This window comes from Thalassophryne amazonica, chromosome 11 (genome assembly GCF_902500255.1).
Source record: "Thalassophryne amazonica chromosome 11, fThaAma1.1, whole genome shotgun sequence".
Classification (NCBI taxonomy): Eukaryota; Metazoa; Chordata; class Actinopteri; order Batrachoidiformes; family Batrachoididae; genus Thalassophryne; species Thalassophryne amazonica.
This window is the reverse complement of record NC_047113.1, coordinates 45,810,778-45,833,497: the sequence shown is the minus strand read 5'-3', so window position 1 is coordinate 45,833,497 and position 22,720 is coordinate 45,810,778. Positions and strand designations below refer to the sequence as shown.

The following is a 22,720-nucleotide window of genomic DNA, read 5'->3' as shown; positions in this document are numbered from 1 at the left end:
TTTCAGCAGCTATAATGACTTTCGGCCCTATGGCTCCTTCATTAGTGTGGAATTTGAAACAGAAAATGGCACAGAACGATTTGGTAACATTAGTCGTGAAAAGTGGTCGGATCAAAATCACAGGCTGTAATAGAAATGGCTTCTGAGATATGACTTACTCACTCCTGCAGGGGAAAAAACACTTCAAAGAAGCCAAACCCCACAGATTGATTTTTTTTTTTTAAGCTGTGGAGCATCTCGCTGTCTCAAGATGTTAAGATGTTACATTCACGACAGTGACACTGGCTTCACTTAAAAACATGAGACAGGTTGGAAATACAATCTGCTTTAAACCTGCAATTTCTGCTACAAACCTATTGTGTGTGTGTTAAACAGTGATATGATGTTGACATTGTCACTTGACAAAAGGGGACATTCACAGACCCTGACGACCTTGTTGAGAATATGTCCGCTGTCTGATGGTTTGTAAAAAAAAAAAAAAAAAAAAGCTGCCAGCTGCATAAGTTCTGTTCTCTTCCAGCTGAAATAACTGGCAGCTTTTTTATTTGGTCATGTCCCCTTTTAATGTCTCCTTTTGGAAAACAAAACCAACTGTGTGTGTGTATATATATATATATATATATATATATATATATATATATATATATATATATATATATATATATATATTCATTTAATCTATAAGCTTGGCCATTAATACCATCACTTTTGCATATTGTTTCTCAGTAGCTATATGTGACCTGTATCCGCAAAAGGACTGAAGCAACTTCAAATAATTTTTAAACTTCAGGAGTGGTGAACGTTTTACTGATATTACCTGATTTTCCAGTCAGTTATGACATATTTGTAATGTGACTGCAGTTAGGTGTAACCACATATGTGAATGCTAACTGTCACACCAACCGTGATTAGCATAGTTAGCATGGGAGTGACCCTTCCACATATTAAATGCAGTTAGCCTGACCATGTAACACAGATAACAGTTAATTAGCAAAACCATTGATAATGTGACCACATAAGGGTGCTGCTAGCTGTCATGTTTGCTAAATGTGGTTAGCAGATTTAATAAAACTGCATATGCTAATCATGGGTTAGCATGAGTGGATGTTAAGTATGGTTAGAACATCCCATTATGTTACTGCCATTAATGTGACCACATATAGAAAAAAATAAAAATCATCTGTTAACGTGTGGTTAATGTGACTGTGGTGAGCAGGACCACATATGCTTATGCTAACTTTCAGGCCTGGTGCTAACTGTGTTAGTGTTTTCTTTAATATGATCCATTAGGAATCAAACATGGAATGTTGATGGCATAACTAATGGTCCGCCGCAAATCTGAAGTTCTGGTAACATCCTGAAAACTCTGAGCACTCTTTCAGGGAATTTTCAGGTCTGCTTCACTGTGTTGCTAACAGGAGTAAAATTTTCACACCCTCACACTCCATCTTTCCCTTCATTTGGTCTTTCGTTTTAGTTTCTTTAAAATTATTTTACACAAAAATGGGAGTGACACCTGTATTAACCGTTTAGTATCCTTTAAGTGAACATTGGGACAGCGCTGCACTTCTAATCCTGCTGCAGTTACGATTGTTACGAGTGTCGTTTTGTATTAACTTTCCTCTCGACCAGTCTGTCCTTTCTGGGTTAGCACTCGCCATCAGAGACCAGGAATATCATGGCTTCTTGTTTGCCGATGTCAGCCATGACAGTGGCCAGCTGGTTGATGTTCCCGCTGTGGAAATGTTGCGCCTCCCACAGGTCCAGAATCACAGAGGTTGGGCTCGCTTTGGATGCAAAGAAACTCATATGTCTAAAAACAGAAACAGGATATAAATAAAATAATGATAGCATGTTTGCAGTGAGACAATATGCATCAACCTCGTGTGGGGCTGTGGAGGCACAAATCTGGGGAAAGGTACAGAAACATTTCGGCTGCTTTGCAAACAAACATGTTTGGGCACCCCTGATGAGTTCCATGATTTTTCTTTATAAATCATTGATTGTTTGGATCGACAATTTCAGTTAAATATATCACAAAGCAGACAAACAGTGACATTTGAGAAGTGAAATGAAGTTTATATGATTTATAGAAAGTGTGCAATAATTCTTTAAACAAAATTAGGCAGGTGCATAAATTTGGTCACCCCAACAGAAAAATACATCAATATTTAGTAAATACTCCTTTTGCAGAAATAATAGCCTCTAAACACTTCCTATAGCTTCCAATGAGAGTCTGGATTCTGGGTGAAGGTATTTTGTACTATTCTTCTTTACAAAACATCTCAGGTTTGTTGGTTTCTGATCATGGACAGCCCGCTTAAAATCACACCACAGATTTTCAATAATATTCAGGTCTGGGCACTGAGATGGCCATTCCAGAACATTGTACTTGTTCCTCTGCAAGAATGCCTTAGTAGATTTTGAGCAGTGTTTAGGGTTGTTGTCTTGTTGAAAGATCCAGCCCTGATGTAACTTCAACTTTGTCACTGATTCATGAAAATTGTTCTCAAGAATCCGCTGATATTGACTGGAATCCATGTGACCCTCAACTTTAACAAGATTCCCAGTACCTGCACTGGCCACACAGCCACACAGCATGATGGAACCACCTCCAAATTTTACTGTAGGTAGCAAGTGTTTTTCTTGGAATGCTGTGTTCTTTTTCAGCCATGCATGCCGCCCCTTGTTATGTCCAAATAACTCAATTTTAGTTTCATCAGTCCACAGCACTTTATTTCAAAATGAAACTGGCTTGTCCAAATGTGCTTTAGCATACATCAAGCAACTCTGTTTGTGGCGTGTACACAGAAAAGGCATTACAGCATCTCTTTGTGCAAAGTGCGCTGTATGAACAATGCACAGAGACACTATCTGCAGAAACATCATGTTGTAGGTCTTTGGAGCAGGTCTGTGGGTTGACTATGACTGTTTTCACCATCCTTTGCTTCAGCTGATCTGAGATTTTTCTTGGCCTGCCACTTCGGGCCTTAACTAGTACTGTGCCTGTGGTCTTCCATTTCCTCACTATGCAAAGTGAGGAAATGGAAGTGGAAACTGACAGCTGAAATCTGACATAGCTTTTTGTATCCTTCCCCTAAACCATGATGTTGAATAATCTTTGTTTTCAGGTAATTTGAGAGTTGTTTAGAGGCTCCCATGTTGCCACTCATTAGAAGAGATGCAAAGAGGTGAAACATTTGTAAATGGCCACCTTAAATACCCTTTCGCATGATTGGATTCACCTGTGTAAGAAGGTCAAGGGTCAATGAGCTTACCAAACCAATTTTGTGTTCCAATAATTAGTGCTGCATACAATAAAACGACAAAGGTGCCCAAATTTATGCACCTGCCTAATTTTGTTTAAATAATTAATGCACACTTTCTGTAAGTACTAGAAACTTCATGTCACTTCTCAAATATCAGTGTATTCGTCTGCTATATGATATATTTAACTGAAATTTCTGATCCAGACCAATGATTTATAAAGGAAAACCATGAAAATTATCCGGGGTGTCCAAACTTTTGCATACAACTGTGTGTGTGTGTGTGTGTGTGTGTGTGTGTGTATATATATATATATATATATATATATATATATATATATATATATATATACATACACACATACAGTGGTGGGCACAGATAACCAAAAAATGAACTTCGATAACAGATAATCAGATAACTGAAAAGTTATCTTTGATAAAGATAAACCACCCAAAAATGTATCGGAGGTTACAGATAACCGATAAATTCCAGTATTGTTTCTAGTATATTTGCAACTACTAATAAACTGAATTTGAGTTTAAACACCACGATTGCTTCTGGAAACATCAAAGCAACAGCAGACCCAAACAATGAGCCCACACTTCTATGTTTGAACATCCTGCCTCCTGCTGGAAGCTCTTATTTACTACACAGCTTACAGTGCAGAGACATGATGCGAATCGTCACCAAGCCCAACTCTCTACCAATCAACGCTCCGGTCAGGCGGAGGTCTTGAAAAATAAAGTCATATTGACTTATGGTTTGGTGTATAAATAAAATGAATACTGATAGAATAACTCCATTAATGTCAATTCTGTCGTCTGTACAAAGTTAAAATATAACATATATCTTTTAATGTTGAATAATGCACTAATTCTGAGGTTTTCTAACAAACACAGACAGATCGCAAAGGATTCTGGGTAAAATGTACCTCTGCTAAACACTGATTGGTTCAGTCATTCACTATGTAAACCAACACGTTAATGTGACGTGTGTTGTGTGTTGGTGTTTACAGATGTGCTTTTGTAAAATATTCCATTTTTTATTTGAAAAAAACAGGCATTTTTACTGAGCCCTGGAAGTGTCATCACAACATGTTTTGCATGTGGAGAGAATGTGAGAATGTTCAGATGATTTTTTTATTCATGAGAGGATTTTTTGGACCGAGTTTCAGGTTAATCGCGTGTCCTGCATCATGTAGTGTACATGGAGTAACAAGCTGCGTTTAACATCTCACGACCACCTCCTGATTGCTGATCGTATGGTTGAATGAAAATCAAACCTGTTTGATATTATTCTGGTCGGCCGTCATGAGGGTTTCCTGCTGCTGAGGGGCAACAAGTGTCCTACCGCTCGCACTGTGCATGTGCAAACACCGCAGAGCTGTCTTGTAATGTTTTTTTTTTGTCGTTTTGTTTTTAAACTTTGATGTCTCCCATCAAGAGTTTTTGTAAATTAAATTTGAAAAAACGTAACTTGTGATTAAAAATATAGTGTCTGCTCATCTTCAGGACGAATACTGCCATGAACACTACTGGCCAGTAGATGGCAGTAGAGGCCTTGAAATCTTTCCAAAACAAAATTCCAGTAAATCCATGTCTGCTGCGACATTTAAGATGCGTGGAATTTAACAAACGCAAATACAATAACGTCTATAAACCCAGAGAATATATTCACGAGAGTTTTAGGCACTAGAGTTTAATGCTGTTGTCCGTGGAGCCTGAACAGAGTGTCTGAAATGCATTTGTCCTGTTGTGAACGTACTAATCCTACCCATAATGCACTGCTCGGCACAGCATGTCCACACTAAAACCTTAAAAATTAGCACATTACTTTAAAACTAAAACATATATCTGTTATTTTCACGTTATAAAACTTCGGACATGACAGTAATTTTAAATAACTTGTCCAAAATTAGTTTGGTTAAAATTTGAACCATAAGTTAAAAATGTATGCCTCTGGATGACTTGGGTGATATTGCCAGCATATCAGTATGGTGTTAAAGGAAATGATTTTTTTTTTTCTCTTAAAAAACAGTTTTTCTTTTGCCTGCAGAGGCTAGTGTTCTTCATAGAAGCAGCTGTCTTCTGTTTGCAGAGGGTGAAACCATACATCTGTCAGGAAACTTTTATCAGGTAGGTGTTCAAGTGATTTTAAAAGCTATCGGACAAAAATTCATCGGAAAATAATTAGACAGATAATGGTTTTTAAAGTTATCTAAAAAGATAATGAAATGAAATGAAAATGTTAACTGATAATGAAAACGTTATCTTCGATAATTATCTGTTATCGGAGTGTATATATATATATATATATATGGTCAGTGAATCCTTTGCACTTGTATTTGGTAACAAGGGGCCGTATAAAAGCAGAATGTGCAAACAAGACAACATAAAACTATAATGTAGCACTAAAATCCTATCCAAATCTGGTCTACCTTAAATGTCTACCTGTCTGCATTATAACAGCAGCATGTACATTTCTGTTATGAACAGTGACATCAGTGAAATCTCTGAGTAGGATTTCTTCTCTATATATATCTTTAATTTATACAGTCATTTTTAAAATAATATACCACCTATGTATGGTATTTAGTGTATGAAGCTCCTGGGTTTTTGGCACAATTACTTTATTCTGATATTTTACAAATAGCAACCAGATGATGATGATAATAATACATTATTGAATAATCTTATTTTTTCAAAGTATTAGAATCTGACTATGATCATAATTATTATTATTACTATTTATTATATGCAAAAAAGTCTTTAAATGGCTACAAAAGTGGGCCTTTAAGGAGTTTGGGGGGGGGGGACTTTCCCACCCCTTGCTCCTGTGGGTCCACCCTTGCACCTGAGACCTGCAGTGTGTCTGTGCAGCTGCAAAGAAAGTGTTTGCTGTCTGTTCTTTTCGACTCCGTGCTCTCAAACAGTGAGACAGAATCGAGTTATTGCGTATTTAAAGTGAAGCAGTTGGTTCATGGATTTAAAAAAAATGTAGGGCATTGTGTCGACGCCCTGGAGCGAGAGGATGTGCACTTTTATTTAAGTGAATCAACTGACTTACTAAAAAACACCTTTATTATATGGATTCTTATTGGATTTGATGAGAGCTTTCATCATGAACAGGATGGAATTATCAATGTGTCTTTTATGGAAAAGCTGCACTCCACAACCCCACATGAGGTTGATGTTTACAGGCTGTGGTCATAATGTGCACAAACATGCACATGCTGTTGGGAAAGCGCCGAAACTCACAATGACAGACACACACAAAAAAATGATTTCACCACGTTAGAAAGAAAATTGGATTTGTCTGATCTGTGGTATCCAATCACAATTTTTTTACTTGTCCCAGAGAAAAGAACAGGCATTATTATTATTATTATTTCTTGCGAGGGCTTACAGCAGCGCACCTCCAGCAGGTGGAGCCCTAGGTGACTGACTATACGGCCATGCCAAGAGCCGGCTCTGCTAGCGCTAAGTGTATTACCCCTGTAAAAAAATATCCAGTTAGTCTCAGTGTTCTCTACACAAACAGACATTTTGTAGAACCATTTCAGGTGTACTTTTACTGTTCTTTTGCATCTTGTAACTCAATACCAGCTTTTGCATGTACTATTTTGTTACATCCATTGCACTGAGAAAAAAAAAGTTTAGCTCTTGAAACTCCTGTCATATAGACTCTTCATCAATTTTCATTTGACGCTCTGTTCAAGCTGAAGCACGTAAGCCTCATTCTTTATTTGATGTTGAAATTGGCCCTAAATCCCATATAGTAAATCCTATGTGGACTTTCACAGTTAAGTCGGAAGTGACCTTTTCTATTTTAGCAGCAGAACCTTGATGATCAAACCCAATCAATGACAACAAAGCAGTGGCCCCGACCGGCTGTATATTTGATGTTGAGTGGAGCCTGATCCCTGTGGTACCCGAAGATGCTTGTCTGATTTAATGGTCTTTTTCTGTTCTCCAAATGTCTGGGGCCTTAGCCAGTATATGTAGAGCACACGGTGGTGGAAAAAAAGTCCACTTTGGTGGATTGTGTTGTGTGGTTGTCTTGCCCGGTGTACGGTGGTGAGACGACGAGTCCAGATGCCACTTTGTCCTTCTCATCTTGTGAAAGGTCAGCGAGAACTTGTTAGTTTGTCAAATCTTCAAACTGGTGAAGCGTTCTCGCACAATTCCAGAGGATGCGGCGTCACCCTACTATTTTAAGCCACATAGATTTTCTCGCAAATGTTGCATTCTGTCTGCACCAGGAGTGCACAACAAAGAGAAGCGCTGGTCAAAAGGCGTTTGGGACCGAACCTCCGCCTCATTATTCAGATAAAAACAGACGGAGCTTAGTGTCCGACGTGTCAACCCCTCTTATTCACCTCGCCGTGTCGAACACCGGCTTATCTTGTAGGGTTCAGACACAGACGTTTGCACAGCCTTGGGAGAGAAAGATCACATAAAAAGCTTGTTGGCATTTTAAGTTTTATTGATTGGGCCGGTTTGGCTTAGTCTGAACGCACAGAAACAAGCAGAAATCCTCCGTGACAGAATACTGAGGAGCTGCTGCTTTTGTCGAGAAACCATATTATTCAGCGCAGCTCAAACAACAGAGCACTTGCTCCTTCATACGGCCGAAATGGGAATTGATTATGTTGAGCAAAACAACGCCAATTAAAGCTGTAGTGCATCAATTCCATTCGTGATTAATTGGGATAAATGAAGTTGATCAGACAAATTAAGTGTCGCTATTTGATTTCATTATGTGGATGAAATTAAATTGGGAGCTAATGGATCAATGTCTTTTTTTTCTCAATAGGTACTAATAAAATACAGTAGCATGTGTGAGAGCGAATTGGTCCGAGTATGGCACAGATGATTTTTTATTTTTCTGGTGATGGGCAGTTCGTTTGTTACCTTTCCAATTACAGCCACTGAGCAGAATGTAGAAGCTGCAAGTTTAGCAGCAGACTAATCTGCTTACCTGTTTGTGCAGAAAAATGGAAGGAGGTGGCTGTGTTCCCTTAAAGAAGCAATAAGTGCATCCATCAGCCCGCGCGTTAATCCTATAATGTTAGCTGTGTCAGACCAGGATTAGTCTGCTAAGGCAGAACCTCGTTTATATGAACTTTAGCAGGAACACTTCAGCGGTGCACTTCTCTGCGATTGTGAAGAAACTATTCTTAAAACGCAAAACAATATGTGCAGCACTTCAAAACCTATTAACATTTTCAAACAAGATGGTGTTTACACATGCAACATCTTGACACAAAAAATTTGGATCAGTGAGATTCTGTGGAGTATTTTTAAACTGTTTGTGCTCTAGAGGTCACAGGAATCATGATTATGTTTGTACAGTACCTAAAAACTTTCTCAATAATTTCTGAAGATAAGGAAGAACATTTGAAATGTTTTGAGTTGCAAAATACAAGATACCCTAAGTGAAAGTGCATCAAAATAAACCAGAAGGAAATTTCTATTTAAATTTCATATACCGTATTTTCCGGAGTATAAGTCGCACTTTTTTACATGTTTTGGCCGGGGGTGCGACCTATACTCCAGTGCGACTTATAAATGAAAAATATACCGGTAGGATCTCAATTAATTTACTGTAACAAAACAATTTTACGTGACAGAGTCGATCTATGTTTTAAAATGGCCACCGGAAAAGGAAATGCAATGCATCATGGGCACTGTAGTATGACGGCCATCCTATAGGTCACGCTGGTCGCGATAACCAATCAGAGAACAGAACTTTGGATGCGTATTCCTCACCTCACCCACAGCGTGTGAAGCTGACAAACTCTGTGCTTGCTGTTATTCCGGCTTGGCGAACAGAACAGCTTCAACCCTTGGATATCAATGTGAGCAGAGTGTTTAAGTTGACGCTGAGAGCTGCGTGGGAGCATTGGGTGAGCGACGGCGGAGGATTAGCGTGTGCACTTGGAAGGAGCTGTCGTCGATGATTGTGAAAAGCGTTTGAAGCAGACGAACATGGTGTTTATTCCGGGACGGCTAACAAGACAGCTTCAACCCTTGGATATCAGTGTGAGCAGAGTTGACGCTGAGAGCTGCATGGGAGCACTGAGCGACGGCGGAGGATTAGCGTCTGCACTTGGAAGGAGCTGGATCGACACCGCTGGGAGGTCATGAGCTGCGCAGGTAGGCGCTGCATGGTTCGGCTCGCAATGTCGTCCGCAAAATACAAACATATCCGTAGGTAAAATGCAGCTCACGAGAGGGCACTCGAGGCTTGTGTGACTGTTCCTGCGACTTCTGACTACCATAGAAAAATAAAAATTTTAACGTTACTGATAACATAACAAGACAACGGAGAAGGCCCGAAAAAATGCCACCAAAAAGAAAATCATACTCTGCAGATTACAAGTTGCGACTGGTGAAATATGCATCCGAAAACGGTAGCCGTCACAATATTATCATCTGAACTTTTCATGTTAACATACCTGTATGTCCATGGGACTTATAGTCCAGTGGACCTTATTTACGGTTTATTTTTCTTTATAATGGATAAAGTGGCTGGTGCGACTTATACTCCGGTGCGACTTATTTATGGTTTGTTTTTCTTTATAATAGATAAAGTGGCTGGTGCGACATACTCCGGTGCGACTTATAGTCCGGAAAATACGGTATTTGGTTAATAATTATTTCTTAACAACTTAATTTTATGTATTCACATTTTTTATGTATTTACTGGGTTACTGCTACATTTATCCTTGTATAAAATGACAAAAAGTCAGCTGTACAGACCATGCATCTTTCTTCTCTCTAATTCCACGTGGTTAAGTAATATGTTCGTTGACAGCTGATCTGGTTTGACTGGTACTGACCGATCTTATCATTGACCCAGTTTGGGTATCATGTAATATTTTGTACTGGTACCTGTTGCACGTGTCATAACCAGGAGTCAGGATCCATTTGTACTTTACCTCCATTTGTATTGCACTCGCTTATTTGTTTGCTTATTTGTTTTGCTTGTTCATGTGTTTGCATGGACGGCAAGGAAGCTTCCTGTGTGACACTACTGTCGCTGCAAGCCGATTCTCCACAGACAGCATCAGATCTATTTTTAGGATTGACCTAGTTTGAGGATCATGTGACATTTTGTTCTGATATACTGGCCTGTTGCACCTGTCATAACAAGGTATCAATCCAATGTTTCCAAATCTAGGTAAAGACTGGCAGGCAGCAGTGTCTTCTTACATATCCAGCAGCACTCATAATAGCTGTTTTTAAAAATTAGTCAATCAATATTTGAACATGTTACCCAATACCTATAATCATCAAACATTAACGACATCATCTCTTACATGTCAACATGTGGCACAGTAAATATCAAGATAGTGGCATTCTTAGTTTGGGAGTTACTGTGTCTGAAAGAGTGGATACACTCACTGACTCACTCACTCAGATTAATGAAAATACAACCCACTTATGGAATTTAAAAGGACAAATCCTATCCGAAAGGTTACAGACACAGACTTGTGATTGATAGTTAATATATTTGATTCCCTTGACTGACCTGAAAATATGAGTGGGGAAGGTGATGAACAGCACTTGTCCAACTTTTATTGCCACCATCAAAGTGCCATTAAGCATGGTTACGACAAATGAGCAACTTTCATGGAAGCTGTTTGCAAGAGTATGTGTGAATGTAGAAGAAGTAACCCTGAGGTCCACTGGGCCGGTGATTAGACTTCAGACTTCAGACAACTTTATTGATCCCTAAAAGGGCAATTACGTTTACACTCCAATTACCTCAGACAAGATACAGCAATTAATCCACAATTATTACTTGTTTACCATAATAATGGCACACATCAAAATTAAAGACAACACATATAGATTTGACATTGTTTATGTGCTCTAAACTTGAAGCAGTCATCCAAACTGAGGCAAAGTGGGTGAAGGCCACAGCAGGAGGGCTGCCCAGCTTGGGGGTTCAAGGCTGCAGCAGTAAAAACCACGCTGCTTTCAAGGTGGCAGGGAGGAAGCAAGGGTGAGGGGAGTGGAGAGACACGGGGGGTAATCCCTGGATAACATAGTGAGAAGCGAGTGAGAGTCTATGACTCCCTCAGAATAGGACGCCAGTCCATCACAAGTTAGTTCCCCGGCCAGGTCTGGTACCCACTTATAGCTGGGCGGACTGGGACAATGCAGACGAAGTGTCTTGTAAAAGACATAGAAAAGTATAGCTTCAGTGGGAATTCATGCCCAACAAATGTTACCCCTGAGCTCCCTGGTAGGTGTGTGACTGTGAGGCGATGGAAAACGGACTGTAGAACTACTGTGTACTCTTTTTTATGTAAAGTTATGCTCTTTAATCTCAAAGTGGAAACACATTCTTAAAACATTACACAACCCAAATAAGAAAATGATCAAACAAACAAACAAATGAAACAACAAGAAGTGGCACTCAGTGTGCAGCACCCGCGGCTTACATGTTTGACACTCAATAATGTAAATTCAGTCTTTGTGATTCAGTCATACTACACAATGCGGTCATGTGTGGCCTTTCATCAATCATGTCCACTTTGTCCTCAACTGTACCTGAATATATATCGGCTCCACCATAAACAATTATGTCCTTCTGTTTGAGCTTTTAGGGTCGCCCAAGGTCAAAGGTCATGCCAGCAATGAAAAGGTGATACACAACTTCATATTAATGTTTAATAGCAAACATTTGTATCCAGAACCAATGGGTCTCGTTTGAACCCCTGCGCGATATTACGGGACAGCTTGACAGTGTGCAACACAAACACAGCATCACTCCACAGGGAACGATGGTGTACTGTTTTTTTTTCGGCTGCAATCACCAAAGCAGTCGTGAAAAGTGCCTTTTTTTTCAGATTCCAGTGGAAAAGGGAAGACGAGACACAAATGGGAGAGGCTGTGTCGGTAAGTTTTAGCAAGATTTAATGTGAATAATGAGCCAGACGAGTGACTGGCCGATAATGCGGCTGTCCCCGGATGTAGCATATGCACTTTCATTTTAACCCTTTATCGCCCACCCTTAAATGAGACTACGGTGCTCAATTCCTCAGAATAGCCATTCTAAATATTCCCTATAGCACTGGGCTCAAATGTTGATTTTGGCTTGCAACTGTGAGTTTTAACTGAAATTTTTTTTTTTCTGTATAAAAAACAAAACAAAGCAAAAAAAGCAAATGTGTTTTGTTGAATAACCCTCAGTCATTTCACCAAGTCTGGGCCAAATTGGATCAAGTGTCAAGTTGTTTTGTTCACAGACAGACAGACACACAGCACCGATAACTGCACCTATGATGGTTCTGTTCACGGGTATAAAAAAATGTAAAAGAAGAAGCTTTTATTCCACAGCCGCTGTATGTAGTGGATAGTTACCTCTCAAGTTTAAGTCTTTGTGCTAGCATTCTCCAGTCGGCTCCGTTGGGACAGGGGGTGTCCAGGCTGCTGCAGATCTTCTGCCTGATGAGGTACGGGATCTGAAAGGCGCTCGGTCCTGCCAGGGCTGTGGCGTTACTGTCCATTAACAGAAACTCAGAGTCCACAGCTCGGGTGTCCTGTTTAAAACAGCAGCTGGACTTCAGCAGAGCCGATTGGGGATAACTAGCCACACAACTGTTGCACAATGGCTTAATGTGATGCTGAACGTTACCTTGGCGATGTTAAAGTCGAGGCTGAAGCTCTGGCCCTCCCCTTCCACCTGCCACACACACAGTTGGCAGGTGAGCTCGCAGGTGCTGAGGCTGAGCCGCTCCAGACTGAACGTGCAGTGCAGGTACCGCTGGGAACCGTTCCAGATGTGGTAGAATGGAATCTCCTGCAGAAAACCACAAACGGCAGCACCGCGCCACAGTCAGGAAGTTGAGTTTGCAACACATCAGAAACAACACCGCCTGCCTGGAGCCCGTCGACATCATCGTTAATCACGCTGACGTCGCCTGTCACCGTTAAGCAAAAACGGCTAAATATATCTGAGGCAGCAGACTGACAACTCTCATGTATGTTGAACAGAAACAACGTGCTGCTGTTGCTAAATCGTCTCTTTAAAGGGAGTTTTGAGCTTCCTGACTCAAAGAACTGTCAGAGTTCATTAGAGAAGCAATCAAACACAGTCTATTAGAACTTTAACAGCACGGCGACTGTACCTCCAGCATGGGACACATTTCTCTATTTGTCAATTATTTTTTTGTTGATTCAGTCTCCCTTTGGAGGCACAAAGGTGCCTTTCTGGGGACAAATCTGAATCAATGACACAAATGATGTTTTTTTTCCCCTCACAAACATCACATTTCTTGTCTGCATCGAAAGTGCACCCTGTGACGGAGACAGATGTGTGCGCAAGAATAAGCCTCTCTGGAGCCAACAGTAACCAGGGGAGTGTTTGGTAGAATTTATTCAAGGCTGACAACTTCTACAGCGTGCTTTGTTGCTCCACATTCGTGCACATTTTGCATATCTCAAGGGAAGCAAAGAGGTAACTCTGGTGGTGGTGGTGGTGGGGAACAAAAAAGAAAACAGGGCATGTTAACTCCTCACTGCACTTTGGTTTCAGCAGCTGACAAAAACTCATTTTGAGAGCAAAATGGGCATGCAGTACACCCTGGCAATCAAACAGGGGCACTGTTACCCAGGCAGACGGGTGGAGTATGGCGACGGTGAAACGTACAAATGTCTTCACGGTGCCCCAGAGAGACCAAAGGCCTTTTTTGGCCGCATTGCTGAGAGGGGAATAACACTTCCAAATGAACGGGCGGCGTCCAGAGGAATAAGCCTCTGTTCTGGCTGCATTGTTGCTGCCGCTGCGTGCCTGGCACAGCCGGCGTTGCTCTCTTCAGGGACCCAGAGCTCACTGCTTCCACAGTTACAGCCTGCACATTTTTATAGTCCTCTTTGAATAGCCCTCGAGCCTCTGTCGCCGGGCCGCAGTGCAGTGGGCCATGCAAGTGGCGGAGGTGGTGGCGGTGTGTGTGTGTGTGTGTGGGGGGGGGTAGCTGCAGAGAGCTTCCAAGACTCAGGATGTGAAGTTCCATATATTTACATGTTGTTCTATATTTCACTGGAGCTCCCTCTGAGAGCGCCGTAGATAGTGTAATCAATCAGGAAAAACAACAACAAAAAACCTCTTCACATGCACACACTTTGTACACACACACATACGCATACAGAGACAGAGGGGAAAAAAGGTGCGCTCGACTCTGTAAACAACAAAGGTTGTGCCCTCACAGAGTCCCGCAGTAAGACAACAACAACAAAACACCCCAAACCCTCTTTTGTGGTCAACTCGAGCAAATCCAAACATACTTAAAGCTCCAAAGCAAGCCAAATTAAAAACAGCTTTCCAGAGATGCAAACAGACCGTGGAGTGAACTCTCATTAACAATGAAAAGTTGGTCCTGAAGAACCTTTGATTACTCAGTAACTTTTAATTTCTCTCACTTTTAAACTGAGTTTAAAATGAGCAGAATAGCTTCTGTAGAGAGTATCTGGACAGATTCAGGACTTCAATCCCCCTTCATCTGCTTGCGTTTTGTCCTTGAGCGACTTCTGACCCCTGCAGCCCCGCAGGGCTGTACAGCACACCTGGTAGCCGGCTAACAGCTTGCTCCTCCAGTGCGTCTGGGGCATGTCATGGATGGACAAGCGCAGGTTGTGGTAGCTGTCTTTGAAAAGCAGGACGTGTGGCTCGTCAATCAGTCGACCGCCGAGCTGCCGCTCCATCTGCATCACCTCCTGATGAAAGTGGGGAAGAAGAGGAGTGCCGTCAGGGCTCAAAGGAAACTTGTTCACCCACACAGATACGTGTATTTACAGTACATAGAGACAACATGCCGCTTTCATGGCATTGGCTAATGGATATAAAGCTGGGGGCCATATTGTGAGGGGCACACCTATTTTTTTAAACAAATGCACATGACCGAAAAAAGCACCATCTCTCATGAAATTTGTCTTTTTTCTAAAATTCTTAACTGACTTTTATTTAATTAATATGTCATAGAGTTTGAATACATAACATATAGCAGCAATATGGTTTCATGCAGAGCAAGAGAATGATCGCTGAGAGTGCTGATGGGAGAATTATATAAATCTGGTGGCAAGAGAAGAGTTGTGGTATTGTATGAAGAAGTCTGAAGTGGCAGAGAGTATGAGAGGGTGGTGCAGGATGTGTGCAAGGACAGTGAGACTGTGTTGAAATGCGCAGCAGGGATGACTGATACATTCAACGGGGGTGGTGGGATTACACACCTAAGCCCACACTCTCATGAGCGCCAGTAGCTTAGTTTATGACAAGCTAAAAGTGGACGCTCTCATTATGGCCAAACAACTGTCCAGTTTCTGGGTATTCTATGTTAGTACATGCCCGCGGCTGACGTGCTTGATGAATTCCTGTGCAAAAAGTAGTTCCCAGATACATTACCATTTACAGTTGGTGATGAAAGACTTTGGTGTTAACTTCGTGTTAAAGTCAGAACAAGAAGCTGCAATGAAAGAGCTCTATCTGGAAGAGACACATTCTATGTGTTGCTGCTCCAACGAGAGTGGCACGCTGAGCAGGGTGGGGAAAGTAGTCCGGCGAGTTCAATCTGTGGGCGCAAGATATCCCACAATGCCAAAATAGCAGAGATGTCAGTCCAATGAGAGTGGCACTCTGAGCAAGGTGCCCTGAGTGATGGACAGATTGACAGACACGACCAGAAAGGGGTCTCCATGGGCTATGATGTTTGCAGATGTCATTGTGATCTGTTGTGAGAGCAGAGAGCAGGTTGAGACTAGTCTGGAGAGGTGGAGGTATGCTCTGGAGAGAAGAGGACTAAAAGTCAGTAGGAGCAAGACCGAGTTCATGTGTGTGAGTCAGAGGGAGCCCAGTGGAATAGTGCAGGGGTATTCCACTGGGCACCGTTCTACTACAGATAGAGATACTTTATTTATCATTGTAACAAAGTACAACGAAAGGTAAGGTGCAAGCCTTTCAGTGCAAATGTAAACCTGAGTAAACCATACACACACTTTAAAGGTAGGGAGAAGAAAAGAAAAATGAACATAAAATTTAACCAAATGAAAGAGGTACAGTTGTACAGTTGTATGCAAAGGTTTGGGCACCCCTGATGATTTCCATGATTTTCCTTTAGAAATCATTGGTTGTCTGGATCAGCAATTTCAGTTAAATATATCATATAGCAGACAAACACACTAATATTTGAGAAGTGAAATGAAATTTCTAGTATTTACAGAAAGTGTGCAATAATTATTTAAACAAAATTAGGCAGGTGCATAAATTTGGGCACCCTTGTCATTTTATAGATTTGAATACATGCAGCACTAATTAATGGAATACAAAAATTGGTTTGGTAAGCTCATTGACCTTTGACCTCCTTACACAGGTGAATCCAATCATGAGAAAGGGTGTTTAAGGTGGCCATTTGTAAATGTTTCCCCTCTTTGCATCTCTTCTAATGAGTGGCAACATGGGAGCCACTAAACAACTGTCAAATGACCTGAAAACAAAGATTGTTCAACATCATGGTTTAGGGGAAGGATGCAAAAAGCTATCTCAGAGATTTCAGCTGTCAGTTTCCAATGTGAGGAACATAGTGAGGAAATGGAAGACCACAGGCACAGTAAGGCCCGAAGTGGCAGGCCAAGAAAAATCTCAGATAAGCTGAAGCGAAGGATGGTGAGAACAGTCATAGTCAACCCACAGACCTGCTCCAAAGACCTACAACATGATCTTGTTGCAGACAGTGTCTCTGTGCATCGTTCAACTATACAGCACACTTTGCACAAGGAGATGCTGTATGATGCTGTAATGCAGAGGAAGCCTTTTCTGCGTACATGCCACAAACAGAGTCACTTGAGGTATGCTAAAGCACATTTGGACAAGCCAGCTTCATTTTGGAATAAGGTGCTGTGGACTAATGAAACTAAAATTGAGTTTTTTGGACATAACAAGGGGCGGTATGCATGGCTGAATAAGAACACAGCATTCCAAGAAAAACGCTTGCTACCTACAGTAAAATTTGGAGGTGGTTCCATCATGTTGTGGGGCTGTGTGGCCAGTGCAGCTACTGGGAATCCTGTTAAAGTTGAGGGTCACTTGGATTCCAGTCAATATCAGCAGGTTGTTGAGAACAATGTTGATGAATCAGTGACAAAGTTCAAGTTGCGCCGGGGCTGGAGCTTTCAAAAAGACAACGACCCTAAACACTGCTCAAAATCTAAAGGCAGAGGAACAAGTACAACATTCTGGAATGGCCATCTCAGCCCCCAGACCTGAATAGGGATGGGTATTGATAAGATTTTATAGATATTGATGCCATTATTGATTCTGCTTATCAATCCGGTTCCTTGTCGATTCCCTTATCGATACCTCTTGTGAATTTTCTGTGTACTAAAAGTAAGCATTACAGGTTTTCTATTTATTTTATTGAGTCTTAAAGTAAATAAATATGAAATTGGTCACTGTATCCTTGATCTCTGGACATAAATAAAAATAAAATCTGTAGTTTTTGTCAAAAGCATTTCCTTTCAGACATTTTGGCATGAATGTCTCTCCATGCCTCTGAGCTGAGCTCAGCTGGCTGCTGCACGTCAGTGCAAGACATCTCATTTTGGGAGGAAAAAAAGTTTTGATCGATTGCAGTTTGTTTGTATTACAACTGGACTTTATCGTTCTAACTTGACTCGGCAGAGAGCGCGCAGCGTTTGGAACTGTGTGAATAGAACAGAGACCGATTCTCATTTCTTTCTCGCAACAAGACAGGAGTCCCAGCTAGTGACTTTAATCTGCACAAAAGTGACTCAAAATTGACATATTCAGGGATGAAAGTGGTGGAAAAAAAAAAAAAGCTGTGGCCCAAAATTACTGAAGAAATTAACACAGTGGAGGTACGACCGGGTCATATGAGTTCTACAACATAACTGCTATTAAACTATCAGAAAATAAGTTTACTTCTCTGATTTAGTACATTATTACTAACCAACCAACCACACCTGTTTCTAATACATCATCAATCCAGCATCTAGTAACCATCCAGCATGTGGAATGCACAGCTATCTGGATATTAATTAGGCAACAGAAAGTTGTTTTTCTCGACTGATCTGATGAAATAAAAATTCAACAAATTTTAATAGGTTGCACTCTTCATAGGCTTTTAATTTGGCGAGCTAGTAAATGACAGCATTTCTCGTTTCTGAGTTACCATGTTAACAAACTGGAGGGGATGGAATCTTTCTACCACATTTTCCAGGAAGATATGTTGCACCGGACGGAGTGTTCCCCACATCTGTCACAAAAATGTATCATGAAGAAGAAAACACCTATACAAGTTGCATCAATCTATATGTTTTGGGGGTCATCTTTCACTCACATTATTTATTTATAATGCAAACAGTGTGCAACTTCTAATAGGCTAGTTAATATTATTATACGAGGTAAAAAGAACTCAAAGTATAGTGCTTCTTTTTGCTAGTGAAGTGAACAGGTGAAAATATTTTGAAATACTCTGATGCATACACCACTGTGGCAGTAAATGTGTGCATTGTTTACCTGACTAAATGTAAACAGCTTTTGAAAATGACTGATTATATAGTTAGCCTTAACTTAGCCTCACTGCCCTCCTCCATTACAGCTATTCCACAAAGCCCAAACAAGTGAAGTGCTATTGGGACTTGTTCTTTAACATGAAGCCCCTTCCTCCTCTTTCATTCAGACCAGGATACAGGCACACCATTCTGTTGTCACACATACGGTGTCATCTTGTGGCAGTAGACGATAATGCAGTATTTTCTCGTCAAGTAGAGGTCTGTCCAAGAAGTAACGGACCTTTATATTTTTTTCAAAAACTATATGGATTTGAATCATGTGCGCTTGCATCAGCCAAGCTTGAACCTTTGTGCGCATGCGTGAGTTTTTTCACGCCTGTTGGTTGCGTCATTCGCCTGTGGGCAGGCTTTGAGTGAGCACTGGTCCACCCCCCTCGTCGGATTTTCATTGTCAGGGAAATGGCTGAGCGACTGCCGCTTTGCTCCATGAAAATTTTTTCAGAAACTGTGACAGACAGCCAGGTGAAAATTCAGATGGCTTTTGGTGAAGATTCTATCGGTGTCACACAGATTAAGGATCATTACAACCGGATTAAAGACGGCCCACACTGGCGGAGGGCGCGCCGCGCTCCGACCAGCCATCGACAGGCTGAAACGACCAGATCATTTACAAAGTGAAGGCTGTGTTGATCTGGCACGTCGTGTGACTACCAGAGAAATTGCAGAAAATGTGGACATCAGCACTTTTGCGGCACATTCCACTGTTACAGGAAATTTTGTAATGAAAGACGTGCGGAGGAATTCGCGCGTCGGGACAGAGCCGCTCAAACACCTCCGTGTTGGAAGTCTCACAGGACAAGTTGTGACATGCCCAGCTGTTACACAATTTCTCGGATACTCACTCGACTGAAAAGCCACCAAAAGCCGTCTGAATCTTCCGAATAGTTTCCAACACGGAGGTGTTTGTTGTGCGCCTGCCCACAGGCGAATAACGCAACCGACAGGCGTGAAAAAACTCACGCATGCGCACGAAGGTTCAAGCTTGGCTGATGCAAGCGCACAAGATTCAAATCCATATAGTTTTTGAAAAAAATAAAAAGTTCTGTTACTTTTTGGACAGACCTCGTATGTTGCAGGATCAACCAAACAAGCAAACAAAGGTGTGACTTGTAGTCTGGAAAATACAGTATGGTGGGTAGGTAGGTATGTAGGTATCTATCTATCTATTCACTGTATTTTACAGTGAACATGCCAGGGCTTCTCTAAAGATGAGAAATATACTCAATGACACTGATCGATGCTTTTTGATCAGTCAGTGAGTCGCTGTCATTCGGTCTTGTATGGCAAGACAGTATAAAAGTGGCAAAACTAAACTGTGAGAAACCTATGACAAAATTTACTGCCATTATTTACTATGAAGCAAAATCTACTCACTGGTGGAATGTTATTTTATGGTCTGAACTGTCTGATGTGGGCTTTTTTAACTGCTTTGTTTACGACAATTTTTGCAACCCACCGCAGCATATTGTGCAGATTTACGTTTCATTTCACCTGTGTGTCACGTCTACCTGTATATATAACTCTATGCATTCATCATTTCCGTCAGACAGTACGTGCCAAATGTGTAACTGTCTATGTGAACACCACCTTCACTGCCTTCTGTTGAGGTGTCTCTGTTGCATAAAATAATAAAAATAGCAGGCTTACACATTAAAGTCATTACAAGGTTGATCTCCTACCTCTGTGTGTGTTTGTGTTTGACTTTCTGCAGTCGCATTTGCATTCGAGCACTGCAGCCATATAGGCAGACTAGCTACCTGGGCAGTGATGAAGTCACTGACTAAGCCATTAGTCAAGCGCTCATTGTTCTTGCATGGCAAATCCCCTTAATTTCATTTTGTTTTTGTGCCAGCAGAGATTTGTAAATGCATGCTTAATATTTTAATCTCTGTGGGACTTGCTCAGTGGACCATTTGCTGCCATCCAAATGACCATCTGGAACGGGATGATAATATCCGATGTGTTTTCTTCTAATCTATCAATTCATTTTAAGTCAGATGCTTCATCTTGAATGACTCCTTAAGAATCCGACACTTTGGATGCTGTTCACATATGCGACCTCACACTTCACTGAGGAGAGCATATTACAACAGAGAATAACACATTTCTTAAATTAGCAGTCTGGGAAGAACTCACAAATAAGATGTTCTTTTAATCTCTTTGAAGAGGGTAGCAAGATGGGAGCAGGGGAAAGCCATCGAAATGGGAGATGAGGAGCCATATCTCAAAGATGACATCTCCAGGAAGAAAGATGAGTGTATAGATAGCAGCCATATGTTGAGCTCTGCATGCCAGCATGGTTGCTCATGGTATGTATGATTTCAACAAAGACATTTAATTAAGGTAGAGAATTGCAGTAATTTCTCTCTGCACAACACTGATTCAATTTTCTGCCCCCTTTCCCAGGAATGAAACTGGACTCATTCCAATTATAGCAGAAAGGAAGCCGTTAATTATCTAGTTGGAATCTCTACCTGCTTTTGTTATTTGATGTGTGCGCGTCTTCACTGAACAAGCACTTTTCAGTTCAGCCTGAGAAATGGAATTTCGTGTTTGCTCAGTATGTTGCTAATTTCCATGTTTGCTTAGTGCTCATCCTCTTGTTAGCATGAATATCATGCCCCATGCTATGGGTTTTCCTGACATTCCATTAGTTTACTGCATTGACCCAAACACAGCAGAACAATAAAACACACAACGATTCTAACTCAAAATTAACTGCAGCTAGCTGGTATGTTCTTCTTGAACCACCGTGTCACAGCAGTGTAATATTACCGAGCATACTTCGTGTGAGTGGGAAGGTCGGACAATGGCTGTGAATCAAAGCACTGAGGTTTAATGAATTAATAACAGAGGACAGTGTATTCTCCACAGATTTAAAAGCTCTCTGCTATTATGCCTAGCACTCATAAAAAAGGCACATTATGAGGGTCTTCCAGAGGGGTTCATTTAACAGTTCTTAAGTACAATTACTTGTTGGGGCAATTAGCATTTCAAATTCTGAGTCTGGTGGACTTTGATCATACCTTTGACCTGTAGTAGCAGATATACACATAGGCCTGGTAGTAAGCTAAAGACCAGACATTGGAAGATATCCTACAGCTTACAGTAGGGCATGACTATCTATAGTGTTTCCTACACATACAGTAGACCGGTGTCATCAACACTGCACTTGGACATCACCTGTCCTGACTGATTTCGCAACTCTCCCTGCTCCATCCACTGAGAGAACTACGTCAGGAGTGTTCAGCCAGTCAAGAGCAAGGAAACGCCAGACTTGACCAATTAGTTGTAGTTGCAACAGACAGATGTGGAACAAATGCAGAGAAGGTGATCTCGAGGAGCAGGGTTGGTGACCCTTACTCTGGACTGTACTTGAGCGAGTTGCACATATATTTTAACAGCTACTAATGTACAGTTGTATGCAAAGGTTTGGGCACCCCTGATGATTTCCATGATTTTTCTTTATAAATTGTTAGTTGTTTGGATCAGCAATTTCAGTTAAATATATCATATAGCAGACAAACACAGTGACATTTAAGAAGTCAATCAATCAATTCAATCAATTTTATTTATATAGCGCCAAATCACAACAAACAGTTGCCCCAAGGCACTTTATATTGTAAGGCAAGGCCATACAATAATTACGTAAAAACCCCAACAGTCAAAACGACCCCCTGTGAGCAAGCACTTGGCGACAGTGGGAAGGAAAAACTCCCTTTTAACAGGAAGAAACCTCCAGCAGAACCAGGCTCAGGGAGGGGCAGTCTTCTGCTGGGACTGGTTGGGGCTGAGGGAGAGAACCAGGAAAAAGACATGCTGTGGAGGGGAGCAGAGATCAATCACTAATGATT

The 22,720-nt window shown here is 41.2% G+C and overlaps 1 protein-coding gene across 5 annotated transcripts in view; it reads right to left on the bottom strand.

Moving 5' to 3' along the window:
* Positions 1 to 1,381: 1,381 nt before the first annotated feature.
* Positions 1,382 to 22,720, bottom strand: part of unc5a (unc-5 netrin receptor A) — a 566,462-nt gene continuing 545,123 nt past the window's right edge. For all 5 annotated transcript variants that reach the window (XM_034181446.1, XM_034181447.1, XM_034181448.1 and 2 more), the window contains 4 exons: positions 14,847 to 14,996; positions 12,919 to 13,083; positions 12,645 to 12,823; positions 1,382 to 1,813 (listed from right to left, as the gene is read on the bottom strand). In XM_034181446.1, coding sequence (XP_034037337.1) covers positions 1,648 to 1,813; positions 12,645 to 12,823; positions 12,919 to 13,083; positions 14,847 to 14,996 — 660 coding nt within the window. In that variant the 3' untranslated portion in view covers positions 1,382 to 1,647. The remainder of the gene's footprint in view (positions 1,814 to 12,644; positions 12,824 to 12,918; positions 13,084 to 14,846; positions 14,997 to 22,720) is intronic.